Source organism: Papaver somniferum, chromosome 5, assembly GCF_003573695.1.
Source record: "Papaver somniferum cultivar HN1 chromosome 5, ASM357369v1, whole genome shotgun sequence".
NCBI classification, from domain to species: domain Eukaryota; kingdom Viridiplantae; phylum Streptophyta; class Magnoliopsida; order Ranunculales; family Papaveraceae; genus Papaver; species Papaver somniferum.
The window spans coordinates 174,604,654-174,621,092 of NC_039362.1; the positions used below are offsets into that span (position 1 = coordinate 174,604,654).

At 35.5% G+C, this 16,439-nt stretch overlaps 1 protein-coding gene and 1 long non-coding RNA gene across 3 annotated transcripts; both read right to left on the reverse strand.

Annotated features, from left to right (window-relative positions):
* Positions 1 to 7,831: 7,831 nt before the first annotated feature.
* LOC113280101 lies at positions 7,832 to 9,712 on the reverse strand. Its single transcript, XM_026528753.1, has one exon. The coding sequence runs from the start codon at positions 9,710 to 9,712 to the stop codon at positions 7,832 to 7,834; it is 1,881 nt and encodes a 626-aa protein (XP_026384538.1).
* A 5,393-nt stretch (positions 9,713 to 15,105) lies between these two features.
* LOC113278186 lies at positions 15,106 to 15,500 on the reverse strand. 2 transcript variants are annotated; one of them, XR_003325350.1, is made up of 3 exons: positions 15,428 to 15,500; positions 15,226 to 15,330; positions 15,106 to 15,124 (listed from the first exon to the last, which is right to left on the reverse strand). It is a non-coding gene; the product is annotated as an uncharacterized LOC113278186 (long non-coding RNA). The 2 variants fall into 2 exon arrangements; XR_003325349.1 differs by having other exon boundaries at positions 15,110 to 15,124; positions 15,226 to 15,345; positions 15,428 to 15,491.
* Between the last annotated feature and the right edge of the window lie 939 nt (positions 15,501 to 16,439).

Consider the following 16,439-nt stretch of genomic DNA (forward strand, 5'->3'; position numbering starts at 1 on the left):
CATACAAAGGAACTCCAATACAAAAATAAATCTCACTTTAAATGAAAAGATTTGTTTAACATTTTAAGCTATGTAAAATTCATCCCTCAACAGCACGAAAACCAACTGTTACAAATTCATAATCCTAAAAATTAACCTCAGCACCAAGAACATATAAAAAGAGCAATTCAACCCAAGTTATATGCAAAACCAGAAGTTAAATAATCTCTTCTCATGCACCAAGCAAAAGATTCTAAAGGAATAAAAATCTAATTAGGAACTTCTTTTGAAGGAAAGGGCTGATAAAGAAAAGAATCGAAGGAATCGGTGGAAAAGAGTGAGGGAAAAATTTTGAGAGCAAAAATCATTATGCTGTTGATAAACATGTATTTGATGTTTTTTTTGTTTCCATTGATGATGGATCATAATAATGAAGAAGAACATGAAAGAGAGAGAGATCAGTTTTCTGGCTAGGGTTTGGATTCAGATTGAGGCGGAAGATAATTGAAGAAAACTCTTCTATTTATATGGCTTCGAGTCTCGAGATCCAACCCGTTTTTTTAGAGCTATGTTGTGATCGTTGATTTGGTTTCACTATTTGGTTTAACGGCTCGAAAACATTTCGCGACTGACAGTAAATATCTATCATAGACGGCTGGGATATAACTTTAGATACAGGTGGAAGGCTTTAAAGTGGATGAGTGTTAAAAGAATCTGAGATTGATTTGATTATAATACAAAAATATCTATCCTTCACATGGGGATGTTTGGGGAAAATGGAAGAGGAGGAAAACACAATCTTAATTAATCTTAATCTTAATTTGTAATACAAACAATGTCAATATCAATAATCCTAAATTCTTTAAAAGATATGCAACTTAGATCAAAATCTTTTACAGTGATCCTATATTCGTTACGTAACTAAAATGTGTCGCGTAATGACTCAGAGTCTTCCATAAGAAGAGATATTTGCTACAATAATCAGCTTACCAGCCCAAAGTCTGTATTGCAAAAAAAAAAAGAAAATCAACTTTGGGTTTCATGCTACCAAAAACTCCATCGGATTAACCTAAACTCCTTCAAATGACCCAATATATATATATATATATATATATATATATATATATATATATATTAACGTGATCTGAAATTTTTCATGGTCACCCAAAAATTTCATAATGATTACGGTCCGCGAGTTATAACTCCAAAGGTATCACTATCGATATACAAAAACTCCAACAAAATAAATTGTTCACAAAAACCCCATTTAATATAAACTATCAATATTACCCTTCTAATTTAAATCACCCCAACAAAAATAAAAATCAACCCCACTTTAATTCTTATTATATTGTCACCCCCAACAAGAAATAAACAACCACCAATAAGCACCGCCACCTTGCACAACCGACCGCCTCCGCCTCCGCCACCACCTCCGACCGCCGCCACCGCCGCCACCGACCACCGCCACCGACCACCGCCGCCACCTCCGACCACCACCTCCGCCGCCATCGCCGACCACCACCGCCGCCGCCATCGCCGACCACCACCGCCGCCCACCGACGCCACCGATACTGCGCAATTGCACCACCACTGCCAGCCACCCTACCATCCAGCACCACCATTGTCGACCACCACCGCCACCACCTCCGACCACCACCACCACCACTGATACTACGTAATTGCACCACCAATACCAGCCACCACCACCACTTTCGACCACCGCCGACCAAAACCAGCACCACGACCGCCCACCACCACCACCTCCCAAAAATACGATTATACCAATTTTGGTTTCATCATAAATACGATGAAACCGATTTTGGTTTCATCATAAATAAGATGAAACCATAATTGGTTTCGTGAGAATTCAACTGTAAGAAAAATTATAAGAGGTATTATACATGTTCATTGATAGATGGAACCAATTTTGGTTTCATCATAAATACGATGAAACCATAATTGGTTCCGTGAGAATTTAACTGCAAGAAAAAAATTATAAGAGGTATCATACATGTTCATTGATAGAAAAGACATCATTGGAATGTCATGATTGACATGGAATTCCTAAAATGCTATTTCACAAAGATTCGAAAACACTAACGGATGAATTTGCCAGCGTTTTGGCCATTAGGGCGATAATAGTTATTGGCTAGAAAACCTTGCACCACTCCTGATGGACCCAGCTTATCTTTTTGCACCACAGGTACATTTTGTTCCACCTGAACTGGGGGGCCTGAGCAGCAGCAGTTGCAGTTGAAGCAGCAGCAAGTGCAACAGGTGCAAAATGGTTTTGATTTCTCAGGACCGGCAAAGAGATATCCTAAAGAACTTTGACCTCTTCGCAACTGATTCCACGACCCATTTATATGAAACACCAACAAGATTGGTTTCGTCGATAGAAAATCTAGAAGAAAAAAATCACATATTAGATGAAACAAAAACTTCATTCAAACCTCAGGAACATCACTAGTTACAACTAGAATTCAAACCACACAACTACCTAAACATTATCACAGGTAATTCAGTTTCATAACATTCTGTAGAGCACCTACAAACAACAATTTGTAACTCAATTTTTTCTGTTTCAGACTTAACCTAAACACAAATACCACTTCTTTGATTCAAAGCACATAATCTCCATCACAGCTAGCATTGTAAATCCTAATCCACATATATCAAACACGACAATAATTTAAACTCATAAAAAAAATTCGATTTAAGTAAGGATAAGACTAGATGAAACCATAATTGCTTTCGTCAGAATTCAACTGCAAGAAAAATTATAAACCATGATTCATTTTGTTTGACCATACCAATAGCAATAACCTGTGTTGTCTTATAAAAAGAATAACTTGAAACTCGCACAAATATTGTAAGGCATGAACAGATAGAGGTTTCAATATTCAGAACAGGGTCAATCAATTCATTCATTATAGCCAAAGCCCAAAGGTAAGTCATACATGCAAAAGAAGGTAAAACTACAATGGTAATTCATTGTATTGCGGGTACGTAAGACTCTGACTTGTTAAGTTACAGTGTTTTTGTTGAGATCACTAGTACAAAAATCCCTTTTCATCACGGTTTTTTACCGTGACCAAAGGTCTACGGTCACGGTATTTCAATTTTGAGAAACCGTGTCCAAAGCCTGCGAGGCCAAAAGTGTTTCCCATTTGGTCACGGTGAGTTTCATGACCAATTTGTACATTTCACCGTGACCACAATTTCTTTGGTCACGTACTTTTGTTAGACACCGTGACCAATACGCACAATTAGACACGGATATTGTTCTATACCGTGACAAGTTCATGTTTTTAAACCCAGGAAACTAACATACACCGTGTCCAAATTTGATCATTGGTCACGGACCACATCTCATACCGTGACCAATCAGTGTAATGGTCACGGATCAGGAATACCCACCGTGTCTAGTCCAAGTATCCCCCAATGTTGACCACATATTTTTAGATCAATACTGTACCTAGAAAAGTCTTAAAAGCCATAACTAACAATAAACTGAGTTTTTATTGAAAATCAAATATTATATCCATGACATAAAATTCCATAAACATATATAGCTTACTGTTAACAAGAATGAACAAGAAAGCATAATGAAATCCCTATTTACAATGTTGGTACCACTTGTAATGTCCAACTTAGACCACCAAAAATCTAATCACGGTGATGGAGACAACTCCCAACCTAGGCACTTCCATGTCAGTATTACTGGAAAGGATGCACTGTATTGATCACAGCTTCACAGGCGAGGTTTATTTATCCAATAAGAAACTCATTGAGATCATAGCAATGAAATACCTTTACGCGAATATAGTTAGTGCATTTAAGTCTCATGGAGCATCTAAGTTTCTGACACCGCATGTGTGGCATCTCCATTAGCAGCTTGGTGTGCTTGAAATTGAATGCATATTGCCTCTTGCATATCTTTACACTTTTCCAGAAGTTCCTGAAACGTAACCAAATTAGTGTGGTTCACTGTTCTATCAGATTTTTAGATCAAACACTACAACAAAAATTACGGGTCTGATATATCAATGACAAAATGAAGGAAACAATTTGTTTGTTGTAAGTTCTGCAGCTTCAGCTATAAACGTAATGCTCAGACCTGTGCCAGTAGTTTTCCATTGCGGATAACCGTTGTAGGTCTAAATTAAATAGCCAGCCATTCACAAGTACTGCATCCCCAACCACCTGAGAAAATACCAAAATATATTTTAACTTTAGTTTGTTTAAGTTCTACCGAAGAGAAAAAGGAAGAAACAGCATTCAGAAAAAACTTGTTATAAGGAAAAAAAAAAAAACTGACGAGCATGCAGTTCTTACAAAAGTATCCCTTGAGCGTTGCCTGCCACCCTTGTCAAATACACAAGATGAAACACCGAAATCCCCAAGCTTCACTATTTTGTCGCTGTCAAGCACAAGCCTGCATAGATGTATTCCTTCAGTTCAATCAATCTCTCCAAATAAGTCACAAAGGGAGCACATATGTATCTGTCTCGCTTCTAGTCAAAAGCAATAGATAAAAAACCTTGATGTCATTTCAGTTCAATCAGCATAATGTACTTGCGCCATTTAAAGCCATATTATATACGTCACCTCCAGTCTAGTTTAGCTGTGCCTCGCTGAAGCAATCACAATAAACTCTCCAGTGTACCGGAAGGAATAAACTCAAATCAGTAATGCATGTGTAATATCAATTCAGCCAAATTAATTAGAATTATAATTGATCTGAATTGATAAAAAAAAGTAGAGTCGATAATTATAATACAGAACAAGTTACACATCTAAGAGATAAAGGGTGCATTTGAATTGATTGACTTCCCAAAGATATTATACATTCATATTGAGAAATAACGTAATAGCTAGCATGATATAATCAGTGACCAAGACTCCAAACTTCTCATCTTACCGTCAAGATATTCACCTAATGATCCAGGATTAGAAAAACAAACGAACAACAAAGAAAAATCAAAATAGTATATTATAATAAAAATTACCTGATCAACAACCTCAGTGATGAAATCCCCAGCTACCTCCCTAGACTCCGCAACTCCTCAGCGATCCAGTTCCTATTAGTTTCAGTAGTAGTAATGAAACTAGCATGTGTGAAAATCCTACATTTTGAGGTGCAAAATTCTAAATCACGAGACATGAATACTTCTCCACATTTTGGTAAGTTTTCAGAAGTAAAAAATAAACTGACCTTGGACGGTGGTTAATATTAACCAAAGAAGCATCCAACATGTTAAGCATAATATTTTCCAAGCCACTTAAAACAGTACTTGCCGTTAACCGAAAAAATCTTCATCGCTTTTCTTTACCTCGCACAATGTAGTTTGTTTCCACAGGTTTTAAGAATTTAATGGTACAACCATACATGAATATATCCAACATAGATAATGGAAAGGTAAATGAAAAGAAAAAAAGACTTACCAGGGGTTGCTATATCCCCAGCTGGATACTAGCACATGACCTTCATTGCCCTTGGTTCTTGATGCTTATGTACCTTGCAGGAAGTAGAGTAAAGGTCAACATTGTAAGTCTATGATGTCCGTTATATATACAGAGTGTTACTGCCATAACACATTAAACAAGAAGTGAAGATTGAACTTCAATCATAGTTTTAACTGTAGAATCAAAAAAATCAATAAGAAAACACTGAAAAAACTAGAACATCAATGGGAGATGACAGAATATTGATGAACACTTTCTATTCATTTAAAGAAATCTAGCATCAAAATTCTGCTGGTGACTCGAGCTAGTTATAAGATATTCTTGCCAAGGAAGTACAACGGATTACAGAACATAAATAACAAGTAAAACAAGATAAGAACTTAATTATACGTGCAAATAGAATGCAGAAATGGAAGTAAACGATTTTGAATCTGCCGTAGCACGACAACTACACACAAAATCCACTCTCCCTTCAAAATAACAAGCATGAGGAGTTACCTGCAACAAGAAAGCATGGATGAAAGATAATCAAATTTATGGGCACATTACCAGCTTGTGAAATTACAAACTGAAAACAAATCTAGCTTCTTCGAAACTGTACTATTAACATACTGAAACTGGTGGGTCTCTTACCAGCTGTTGCTACCATCTTATTGTTCAAAGCAGGGATCAACATATATCCCCTGACCATCATCGCGAAAATAAGAAGTGTCAGAATCGTCGTCCACATAAAGTGAGCTCATATCTACTGCCATATTATCTTCTGGCCGACTATTCTCATACATTAGCTCATCCTCAGCAATTTTATCGACATCATCGTCATCCATATAGTCATTTAAAGGGCACGATATAACAACAGACCACCTTGGATCTCCTTGATCTTCTACATAAAAAACTTGATTAGCTTGGGAAGCTAAAATGAAAGGATCATTTTTATGCCCTAATCTGTTGAGGTCGACTAGTGTGTAACCAAGTTCATCAGTTTTGACACCATAACCACTGTGTACCCAATCACACAAGAACACGGGTATCTTTACGCAGTGGTAATCAAGAACCCAAATCTCATTTATCACTCCATAATAGCGCGATGTAGCAATCTTTGGGTTATTGTCCTTCGCACTAGCAATGTGCATTCCTGACGCCTCCAGTCTAACCCCACATTTTTGGTTTACGCCAACATCTTGACTTTTAGTGCGATACCGGCATCCATTTATGTCATATCCATTGTACTTTACAACTAATGACGCGGGCCCTGTGATATCCACCTAAGATATTTAGAGATCTTCTTCTCCTCTGCCATGATTTCATCTTCGTTCTCCAACTCCTTCTTGACCTACATAGTTAATGTTTTAGATTAGAAATCGTGGAACACAGTTACGATGCAAATAGTTGTACGTACTAATCAGGGATAGAAAGAGATGCTCAATTGATTAGAACATAGTTAAACTGCACAAATATACCTAAATGGAATATTTGAAAAACCACTGAAAATTGATGAAATGATTACCTTTTTGTTCAACCATCGACGGAACGTTTTATTGTGTTCATTTTGCACCCATACTTCATTTCTAGCTTTCTTTCCATACTGTTGCTTCAATTCGGACATGTGTTGGCTGGCAGTGAGAAAGAAGTTATTAGTTCCACTGACTTGAGTTAATAAACTTGTATGAAAGGAAAAAGAGGACATACTCTATGTAGGGTTTTACTTCTTCAGTATTGTGTAACACAACGAGGTGGGCTTGGGACAATAATACGCCATCTACCACATCCTCCTGAGCACCTCGTAATGGTTTTCCATCTGATATTATACTTGAACCCTCCAAAGAACTAGTTCCAGTATACTTTAAAGGAGGAATACAGATTGTTTCCACGCCAGACAACCAATCGGCAGCAAACTCAACAATTCCTCTAACTCGTTACAATTTACAATACAACCTTCAGCACGATTTTTATTTCGAATGTATCCCTTCAAAATCTTCATGTACCTCTCAAATGGATACATCCATCGAGTAAAGACTGGTCCACACAATTTCACTTTTCTGACTAGATGCACGGTGAGATGAATCATGATGGTAAATAATGACGGTGGAAAATACTTCTCAAGTAAGCATAATGTCTCCACCAGGTCCCTTTGTATATTATACAATTCAACAATATCAATCTCTTTTTTGCATATTGACTTGAAGAAGGATGACAATCTAATGATGGTATTTCTTACGTTCTTTGGAAGAATCGATCTAACCGCAAGTGGCAAGAATTGCTGCATAAGAACATGGTAGTCATGTGATTTGAGACCAATCAACTTGCTATCTTTTAGCGACACCAGACTGCTAAAATTAAAACAGTACCCTTGTGGAACCTTTAACTCGTACAATGTTTTTCAAAACTTCACCTTCTCTTCTTTCGTCAATGTGTAGCAGGCAGGAGGAAGATACATCCTTTTTCCTGCAACAACAGGTTCTAACTCAGGCCTTATCTTCAAATCATTCAAATCCATGCGATCTTTATAACCATCTTTCGTTTTTAAAGGATCATTAAGAAATGTCCCTACTAAACTCTCGCACACATTCTTCTCTATATGCATCAGATCAAAATTATGTTGGACAAGATTGTATTTGAAGTATTCAAGCTCTTTTGCCCAAATTGACAATTTCTTCAGATTAGATGAATCCTCGTCCTCAAACTCCGACCTTGTTGATTTTCCCAATGTTCTACCGCCATTACCTTTCTTTCCCCATGCATTTTCAATTGACTTCTCCTCTTCAAACCTTTGTAACCCACTCACTGGTTCAGGAGCCACACCGAATTCTTGATTGCCATCAAATGGCTTCATTTGATATCTGTAATGATGGCCAGACGGTAACCATTTTCTATGACCAGTGTATGAAACTTTTTTAGAGTACTTAAGCCATGTGGAGTGTGTATTCACACCACATGTTGCACAAGCATCATATCCACCAACAGTACAACCACTCAAATTGCCGAGTGCAGGATAGTCACTTATTGTCCACAAAACTACAGCCCTTAATGTGAACCTTTCTTGTTTGTAGGCATCATACGTTTCGACCCCTTCATCAAACAATAATTTCAGATCATCAATAAACGGAGCTAAAAAAACGTCGATGTCATTGCCTGGTTCTTTTGGTCCTTGAATTAACATTGTAAGCATCACGAATTTTCTCTTCATGCATAACGATGGGGGAAGGTTGTAAACCACTGTTAGGATAGGCCAGCAACTATAACTTTTCTTCTTACCACGAAATAGATTCACTCCATCAGCTGACACTCCTAAGCGAATATTTCTACGATCCTCAGCAAAATCAGGGTATCTTTCATCAATCGCCTTCCATGCTTCAGCATCTGCTGGATGACGCAGCAACCCATCTTTGTTTCTATCACGATCATGCCGTATCAATTTTCTTGCTATGTACTTCACCAAAAATAAACGTTTCAGTCGTGGAATGATCGGGAAATACCACAAAACCTTTACAGGCACCCCCTTGCACTCCTTCAATGTTATCTTATCCTTTTTCCATCTTGATTCCCCACATGTTGGGCATACTTCTTTCTTTTCATGATCTTTCCTATATAGTATGCAATCATTAGGACATACATGTATCTTCACATAGTTCAACCCTAACGTATTAATGGATTTCTTAGCTTCATATGTAGAAGAAGGAATTTCATTACCATCAGGAAGCATCTCGTTCTTCAACAAATCTAAAATCTCACCAAAAAACTTGTCTGATACTCCATGCTTCGCATTCAAGTTGTACAGCTTGATTATTGCCGACAGCTTGGTAAGTTTCGAGTCTCCTGGAAATAAAGGCTTCTTAGCATCCTCTATTGACTTCTCAAACTTTCTACGATCACCTGGAAAGTCCTCTAGTATCGCGTCGACCATCTTTGTTGCCTCTGCAACATAATCCGGAGCATCATCTATAGTACTGTCTGGAATATCACCCAATGTCCCCTCTTCAAACTCATGTTCTGTAGAAGTATGAGTTTCAAAATTAATAGTACAACTACTAGCATGAGGAGCATGAAGATTCTCTCCATGTTTAGTCCAAAAAGTATAGCTCTGGTCAATACCATAGCGGAACAAATCATATCTTACTTCGCTTTCAATTTTACGACAATGGTTAACACATAATTCACATGGACAAAAGATTTTCTTTAGTTTCCTTCTCCGTGCATCTTGAGTAGCAACTTTGATAAAATCGTTAACTCCTGCTCTGTATTCGGGTGATAATCTATCCATTCTCATCCAAATTTTTTCCATTCTGAATGCTTGAGCTAATGCCCCTTCTTATCAAGTTTATTCTCGTAGATTCTGTGTAAATGAATGTTGTAGGACAAAACCCTAACAATCACCAAACAAACACCCAAATTAGATAAACAAAATCACAAATATTAAAATTTTAGAAAAGTAAAGAAAACTTTGGGTCACTTTTCGACCTGCGGTCCTTACTCTCCAGGACGTTCTGCACCCAAAATATTTACAAGGGCATCTGTATTAGCTTCACAGACAATTGTACCCTCTTTGATCTGTTTTGAGCAGTCATTCTGTCACAACACCAAAATTTTGCACACATTACAAATTAGGATAACTACTTACTTTGTACAAACACGAATTTCATCGGTTTTATATTCCCAATTTTCATTTTGGCGTGCAAGTATCCCAATTTTAATTCTCGTGGAGAGGGTGCATCACCTGTTTTCTTTCTTTCCCTTTTCTGTACAACAGATACATTAATATCATTATGATGCTTATGTTGAATAATACTATGTTTCATCTAAAATCTTATGTCAACAGAGAAAAAAACAAAACTGAAGTTAGAAATTTCTGAAGGAGATACCAAACTCTAGTAAAAAACAGGAAAAAAAAATGAGAATCATGTATACACAAGCTCTCTCAGCAATAAATTTCAACATTTTGCTAGAAAAAAAAAACAAGTTATGAACGCAGACCTTAAAAAAATGATGAGTTAGGGTAATGATTAAGAGCTTATGCCTTTTCTTCTCAAGCACATTTAAGGGGATTCACGACAATACAATAAAGTAGGAAAACCCTAACAATGAGTAAACAAAAACACAAAATTAGATAAGCAAAAAACTCAAATTTAAAACTTAAGAAAAGTAAATCTAATAAAGGGTTAGAAATAAGTCAGATCTAAAAGAAAAGATGAGTTAGATTGAAGATTTAGAGATTACCTTGTTGACGGAAGTTACAATGGAGACGATTTCACTGTAAAATTAAAAAAACCCAATACTATCACCATACGAATTCGAGTAATTCCAGTACTCGAAACAGGATGTTTCTAAGCTGAAGAAATAGGAAACGAATATTAAGTTAAACTAAAATTAGTGGGGAAACTGGGGGAGGTGCCTTCTAGATTCTTCGATCCCACCATTACAGGGTATAACGGGGAGGATTGAGAATACATTAATCATCAAGATGAATTCTCTCCTAATAAAAATAATAAAATAAAATAAATGGAAAGAGAATATAAATACTATGCAGAACGAGCACGTGTATAAGTATTTCATGGGACATTTTGGCAAAAATAAAAATTCTCACACCATGCACAAAATCCCACTTGTAATCCAAAATATTAAGGCATAAATATTGGTTGAAGAGTAAAGAAGGTCTCCAAACAACCATAAATTTATGGTTGGTTTGTTTTCAGAATTCACTGTTTCTAGGAATTAATAATCCTATGGGATTATAAATTTTGGATTCATGTAAATTTTTTGTGTGTTTGGTAACTCAATAAAAATTCCTAGAATTTATAGGCTGTGTTTGATAACAGAGAAAGGAAACAATTCCATGGAAAGTGTTTACATGAAATCAGTTTCCCGGAGGAGGAAAGGAAAGACTTTCCATGGAATTCCACGGAATTGAGTTTAAAACATACCTTAGGTCACGCTTTTATTGCAATTCCATGGAAATAGATTTTTGACCAAACGGCGGAAAACACGCTATTTCCATGGAAAGATGGCTAATTCCATGGAATTAACTCCTATCAAACACAACCATAGAGTTTCTTTTATTAAAGTCTTTACATCGTTTGGCATTACCTTCAAATCTTAAAATTGCATATGTATATATATATATATATATATATACATGAGATTTAGAGTTAAAAAAAAAAAGTTGGTTCATAAATCCATTGATAAGTTTCCCACCAAATCTTAGGGGGAGGGGTCAGACTCCATATGGAGGATTTGATGGAAAACTGAATCCCGTAGGAATCATTATTCCAATTATTCGGGCAACCAAACATACAGAGGGAAACATAATTCCACCAAATCCCCTAGACTCATAAATTCCACCTTTAAAATTCTACATCCAAACCCACCATTAACTTTAATGAAGTCATTGACTTCAGAAGAAGTTATTAGAATTCGGTCGATTAGGGTGAACCTTAGTCAAAGAGATAAAATAATGTAGCCTCATACTAAAAATGGGGGAAGGAAACCTCTTGATTTCATTAATATGTCAAAATTAAATATATCAATTCCAAATACTTCAAAGATGGGAACAATAAAAATTTACATATATCTTGTTTTATAGATGAAACTGGTATTTGAAATATGGCATGTGAAATAAATTCCTGCCATTTGAATTTGTCTTCTACATTAAGATTAAAATTTCTCGGAGGAGAATAATATGCCCTATTTAATTTTTCTTCTCCTTTAAGAGTAAAGTGTCCCAGAAGGGAATAGTATCCCCAAATCATCGCTATCACGATCACTTCTTGTTAGCCATGTACCTTCAGAAAATCATAGAATCATGGCCGCTTTTAAAAAATGTTACTGATGACATATCTGTGATGAAAGCAATCAATGGAAACGCCATTACGGCTGATATAATATTCTAATTGGCATATAAGAGCCATTGGATATGAAATCAATTGATAAAAAAATACATATCATAATCATATTTACACCCTAAGATCGTTTGAGAAAACGATGATTTATTTAATAATACTAGTAACTAATGGTTGTACCCGATCAATCTGGAAGATCTGAATAAATCAGATCAAATCCGATAGATTTGGATCAAAATTGAAATAAATCAGGAAGTTTGTATATCAGGAAGAGAAAAATGAGATTAAATCATCTTACAGGATTTATATGAATGAGAATAGTACTTTGGAAGTGCTTGTTTTTGGAGGAAAGTTTGGTCAATTGATTGTCTTCCGAAAATAAAGTTCTTCATGTGGAAAATCTTTGCTCAAATGCGGTCTGTTAACTCCTTTCTTAAGTTCTATAAGCCTTACATGGATGATAAATTTCCTTTATGCTAAAATGAGGAAGAGTTTGTTATGCATTTATTTATTAGTTAAGTGTCCCATTGCATCTCATATTTGGTTTGGGGTTTCTCTGCAACATCTAGTTACTACTGATCTAGATTAGATTGATGTTATTTCTTTACTGGCATGATCATACCCTTGGCATATCCCCTTTTTCTATTAGTTGGCCAAGTATATGTGCTATTGTTATGTGGTTCATTTGGAAGTTAAAGTATGATGTAATCTTCAAGAGTATTACTATATAGATTTGAATAAAGTTATTACGGATGCTAGAAGAATGATTAACACTTATATTGCTCCCCTTTATTGATTAAAAAAGTGAATAAAGATGTTAAAATTCTTAAAGCAGTGATCTTCTTGAAGACGGTCGGAATTTGCTTTCTAGTTGTCATTCTTTTAAAATTGTGTGTATTAATATAAGGCGTGTTAAAAAACAATCTAGCAGATCGACTTGCACGTCGGGCTAGAAAATACCGTGTCAAGGATATTTGGATCTCCTTTCCTTATTTTTTGGATAGTCTTGTTAGGAAGGAACCCTTAACTGGAAGAAGTCTTAATGAACCCTTAATGAACCCTCTGCTTCGTTAAATCTAAGGTAACTTTCTCACGCAAAAAAGAAGAAGGAAGAAGTCCTTTGAAACCTATCACAGACTCGAAACTTGTAACCCATAATCATCCATGCAATACAAATTTTAAGTAATGTGACCCGAAATCCACTTTCTATCTCAAGCATTTCCTCATAACCCGAAACCTATATTTGAAATACAACATTGTGACATGAAACCTCTCACTTGACCGGAGATATGGTTATTCACCCAAAGTCATCAAGTGATTCAAAACTTGGACAATATAACCCAAAACATAAACTTATCTAGAGAATCCCCAATGCAATGGGACAAGGTTTTAAAAAAGCATGACATATAGGATTTAATATCTTTTTCACCAAATTTTCATATCCAATGCAAGGATGAAGGTCATATAGAAAAATGACATGACTAAGTGGGGGTAAAGTAGAAAGTCTGATCTAGACTTTTTTCATAACCCTGGGTCTTCAGTCTAAAATCTAAATCATCTTTTGTCTCTAAATTTAAATAAAAGGTGTTAATAAGACCTTGAGATTTTTTTTCTCTTTCCTCTCTTTCTCTTCCCTTTATAAAAAACAACCCTAGAACCGTTTTGCACAAATTTGTTTCTTTTGGGCTAGATTTGAGCAAAGATTCTTTTTCTTTTAATGTTTTTGGTATTAGTATGTAACTGAATAAGATGCGTTTACATCACTTTTCGTGTTTTTGACATATTTCTTCGCCGTTTTGGGGCGATTTTCTTCGTCGTTATGGGGAGAGTTTTTCAAATTTTAATGGTTGGTTCATGGCTTGCTATTCTCGAATAAAAACATCGACGATTCATTATGACGTCGTTTTCTATCGGCATCTGCGTTCGTGTGGATCGACAAGTTTATTCGAAAACTACTCCTTTATTTTAGGAGCATCTCTTATCGAAAAAGAATATAATCAGATTAAATGGTCAAAATTTACTTGCGAACATAACATCATCTCTCCCTTATACATAAAAAGAAATTGGATATCATTACGGTTTATTGTTCTTTCTCTTCGTGATATACTTATAGATTTCCTTATTTGTATTAGGGTCTTAATTATCTTGCATTTTGATGTTTCTGTTATTCTTGTAAGCGAACATGTAATCCCTATTTTGATTTGTATTAATTGAAATATGTTAATTATCTAAAAAGTCTTATCTTTATTTTGTTTTTCCATTTAGCAATAACTCACACTCAATTCCATGCTCCCAAAATTGAGCACTTTGACCAAAAATATTCTCACTCAATTAGTACATGCCTCACATGTGATCGAAACACATGTTGTCAGAATCTATCTTTGGTTTAAGTAATCACGGAAACCTGTTAAGTTTTCCTTCACACAAATCCCCCTTTTAAAGTTTCTCTCATGCGCAGTGAAGGATATCCTATTCAAAATGAATTATGAGCACCATTTTCATTATAAATTTAGATTAAAATTAAAACAAAAAGAAGAGAGAAGAAAAATGAACACAATATCAGACAATTAAGACTTAGGAACACCATTTGCATCATAGTTGCACCAATCCTTTAAATTTCAAACTAAAATAAGGAGCTAGGGAAGACAGTATTTAAAACGTCATTAAATTAATTAATTCAAACTAAACAACAATTTTTTTCTCAATACTTCTCAAAAATTGGTAAAAAAACATCAAATTGTTTTCTCATACTTCTCAAGAATTGGTGAAATATAATCCACCCACTCTCTTTTGATTTCATCAATTTCTGTCGTACTATAGTTCATCCCCGACTTAAACATCTGCAGTCAAAGAGTTCAAACACATGTAAGCTCTGTTAAAAACATTTTTAGTATCACATCGTGGAAACATATTGAGCTGCATGAAGAAGTTGAATCACTACCTCCTTAGGGTTCCTCATTGAAGTGTCATAACTTTCTATAATGTGCTTCATATATAGCATCACAAAAAATCCACACTCCCAATCTCCTTTTTGTTTAGGGTTGTGCTGCATGTATCAATTCTACGTATTTGAAACATACTCTTTAAGAGTTAACAAAATAATGGTAAAATAATGGTATTAATCTTCAGTTTCTTTTTCTTACCTTCACGTCCACCCAGAATACTTTCTCTTCAGATCGCTTGACACCTAATTTTCTTAAAGCTTTTGAAACACTGGTGAAGAAAAAAGAGATATATTTATTAAAAACTGGATACTAGTTTCACAAATCCTTCAATGGAAGTGCCATGAGTTTAAGCATTTTTCCTTCTATGCATACAAAAAAGTTCAAACCCAAAATCAACTTACGTGCTCATTTTCTCCTCTAGTTTGTATCTACACTTCTCATCCAACGAATTTAAGTAATAAAATACCCCATCGAAAAATACAATTAGTACCCAATGAATTCTACAAAGTGAACAGAGAATAAGTTAGTATATGCAAGTATGCAAAAGCAATGTCAGCAACACCAGATGATATCAAAGAATACCTTAACTATGCTTCAAAAAAAAAAAACAAGGATACCCTAACTCTAATAGTTTTTTTTACTTGATATGCAAATTAAGGTTAAATTCTGAAGAAAAAAATATATCTACATTCGAGAAGAATAATGCAATGCATCTTCCGCTTACCCTGTATTACAAGGAATAAATATGTATTTTCGACTCGGCACTGAATCTTTCAGTCTATTTAATACACTTTTCACGAGTTTCGTTTTATTGACTGAAAAGTGAACTGCCGCTGGATTCATAAATCCGAACTTGGTTTTGCGTGCATCGCCATCCAATTTTTCATACAAAAATCTAGGAACAAATAAAAACACGAGTTCCAATAGCATACCATTATCTAGTCAAAAAGAAGTAATTATTTATGAAAGCAACAATCAACAGAGACTTACCGGATGAATAAGACTATAGCATTGTTCGTAAGTTTCTGAGACGTGCAAACAAACTCAATATCTTCTAGTGCCATATGTATAGGCACATCTACAGTTTGACCAAACACATCGCGTTGCAACTCAACTTTGATCGCAGCCCTGCTTCTGAACACTTCTTTTGCTCTCTTAAGAAATTCTTCAAATGCATCCAATCTCGTTCGCTCCTGCAATAAAAAAGTTC

Bases quoted from the DNA above. Each gene is read 5' to 3' on its own strand.
- LOC113280101 (XM_026528753.1), bottom strand. From the start codon at position 9,712: ATGGATAGATTATCACCCGAATACAGAGCAGGAGTTAACGATTTTATC.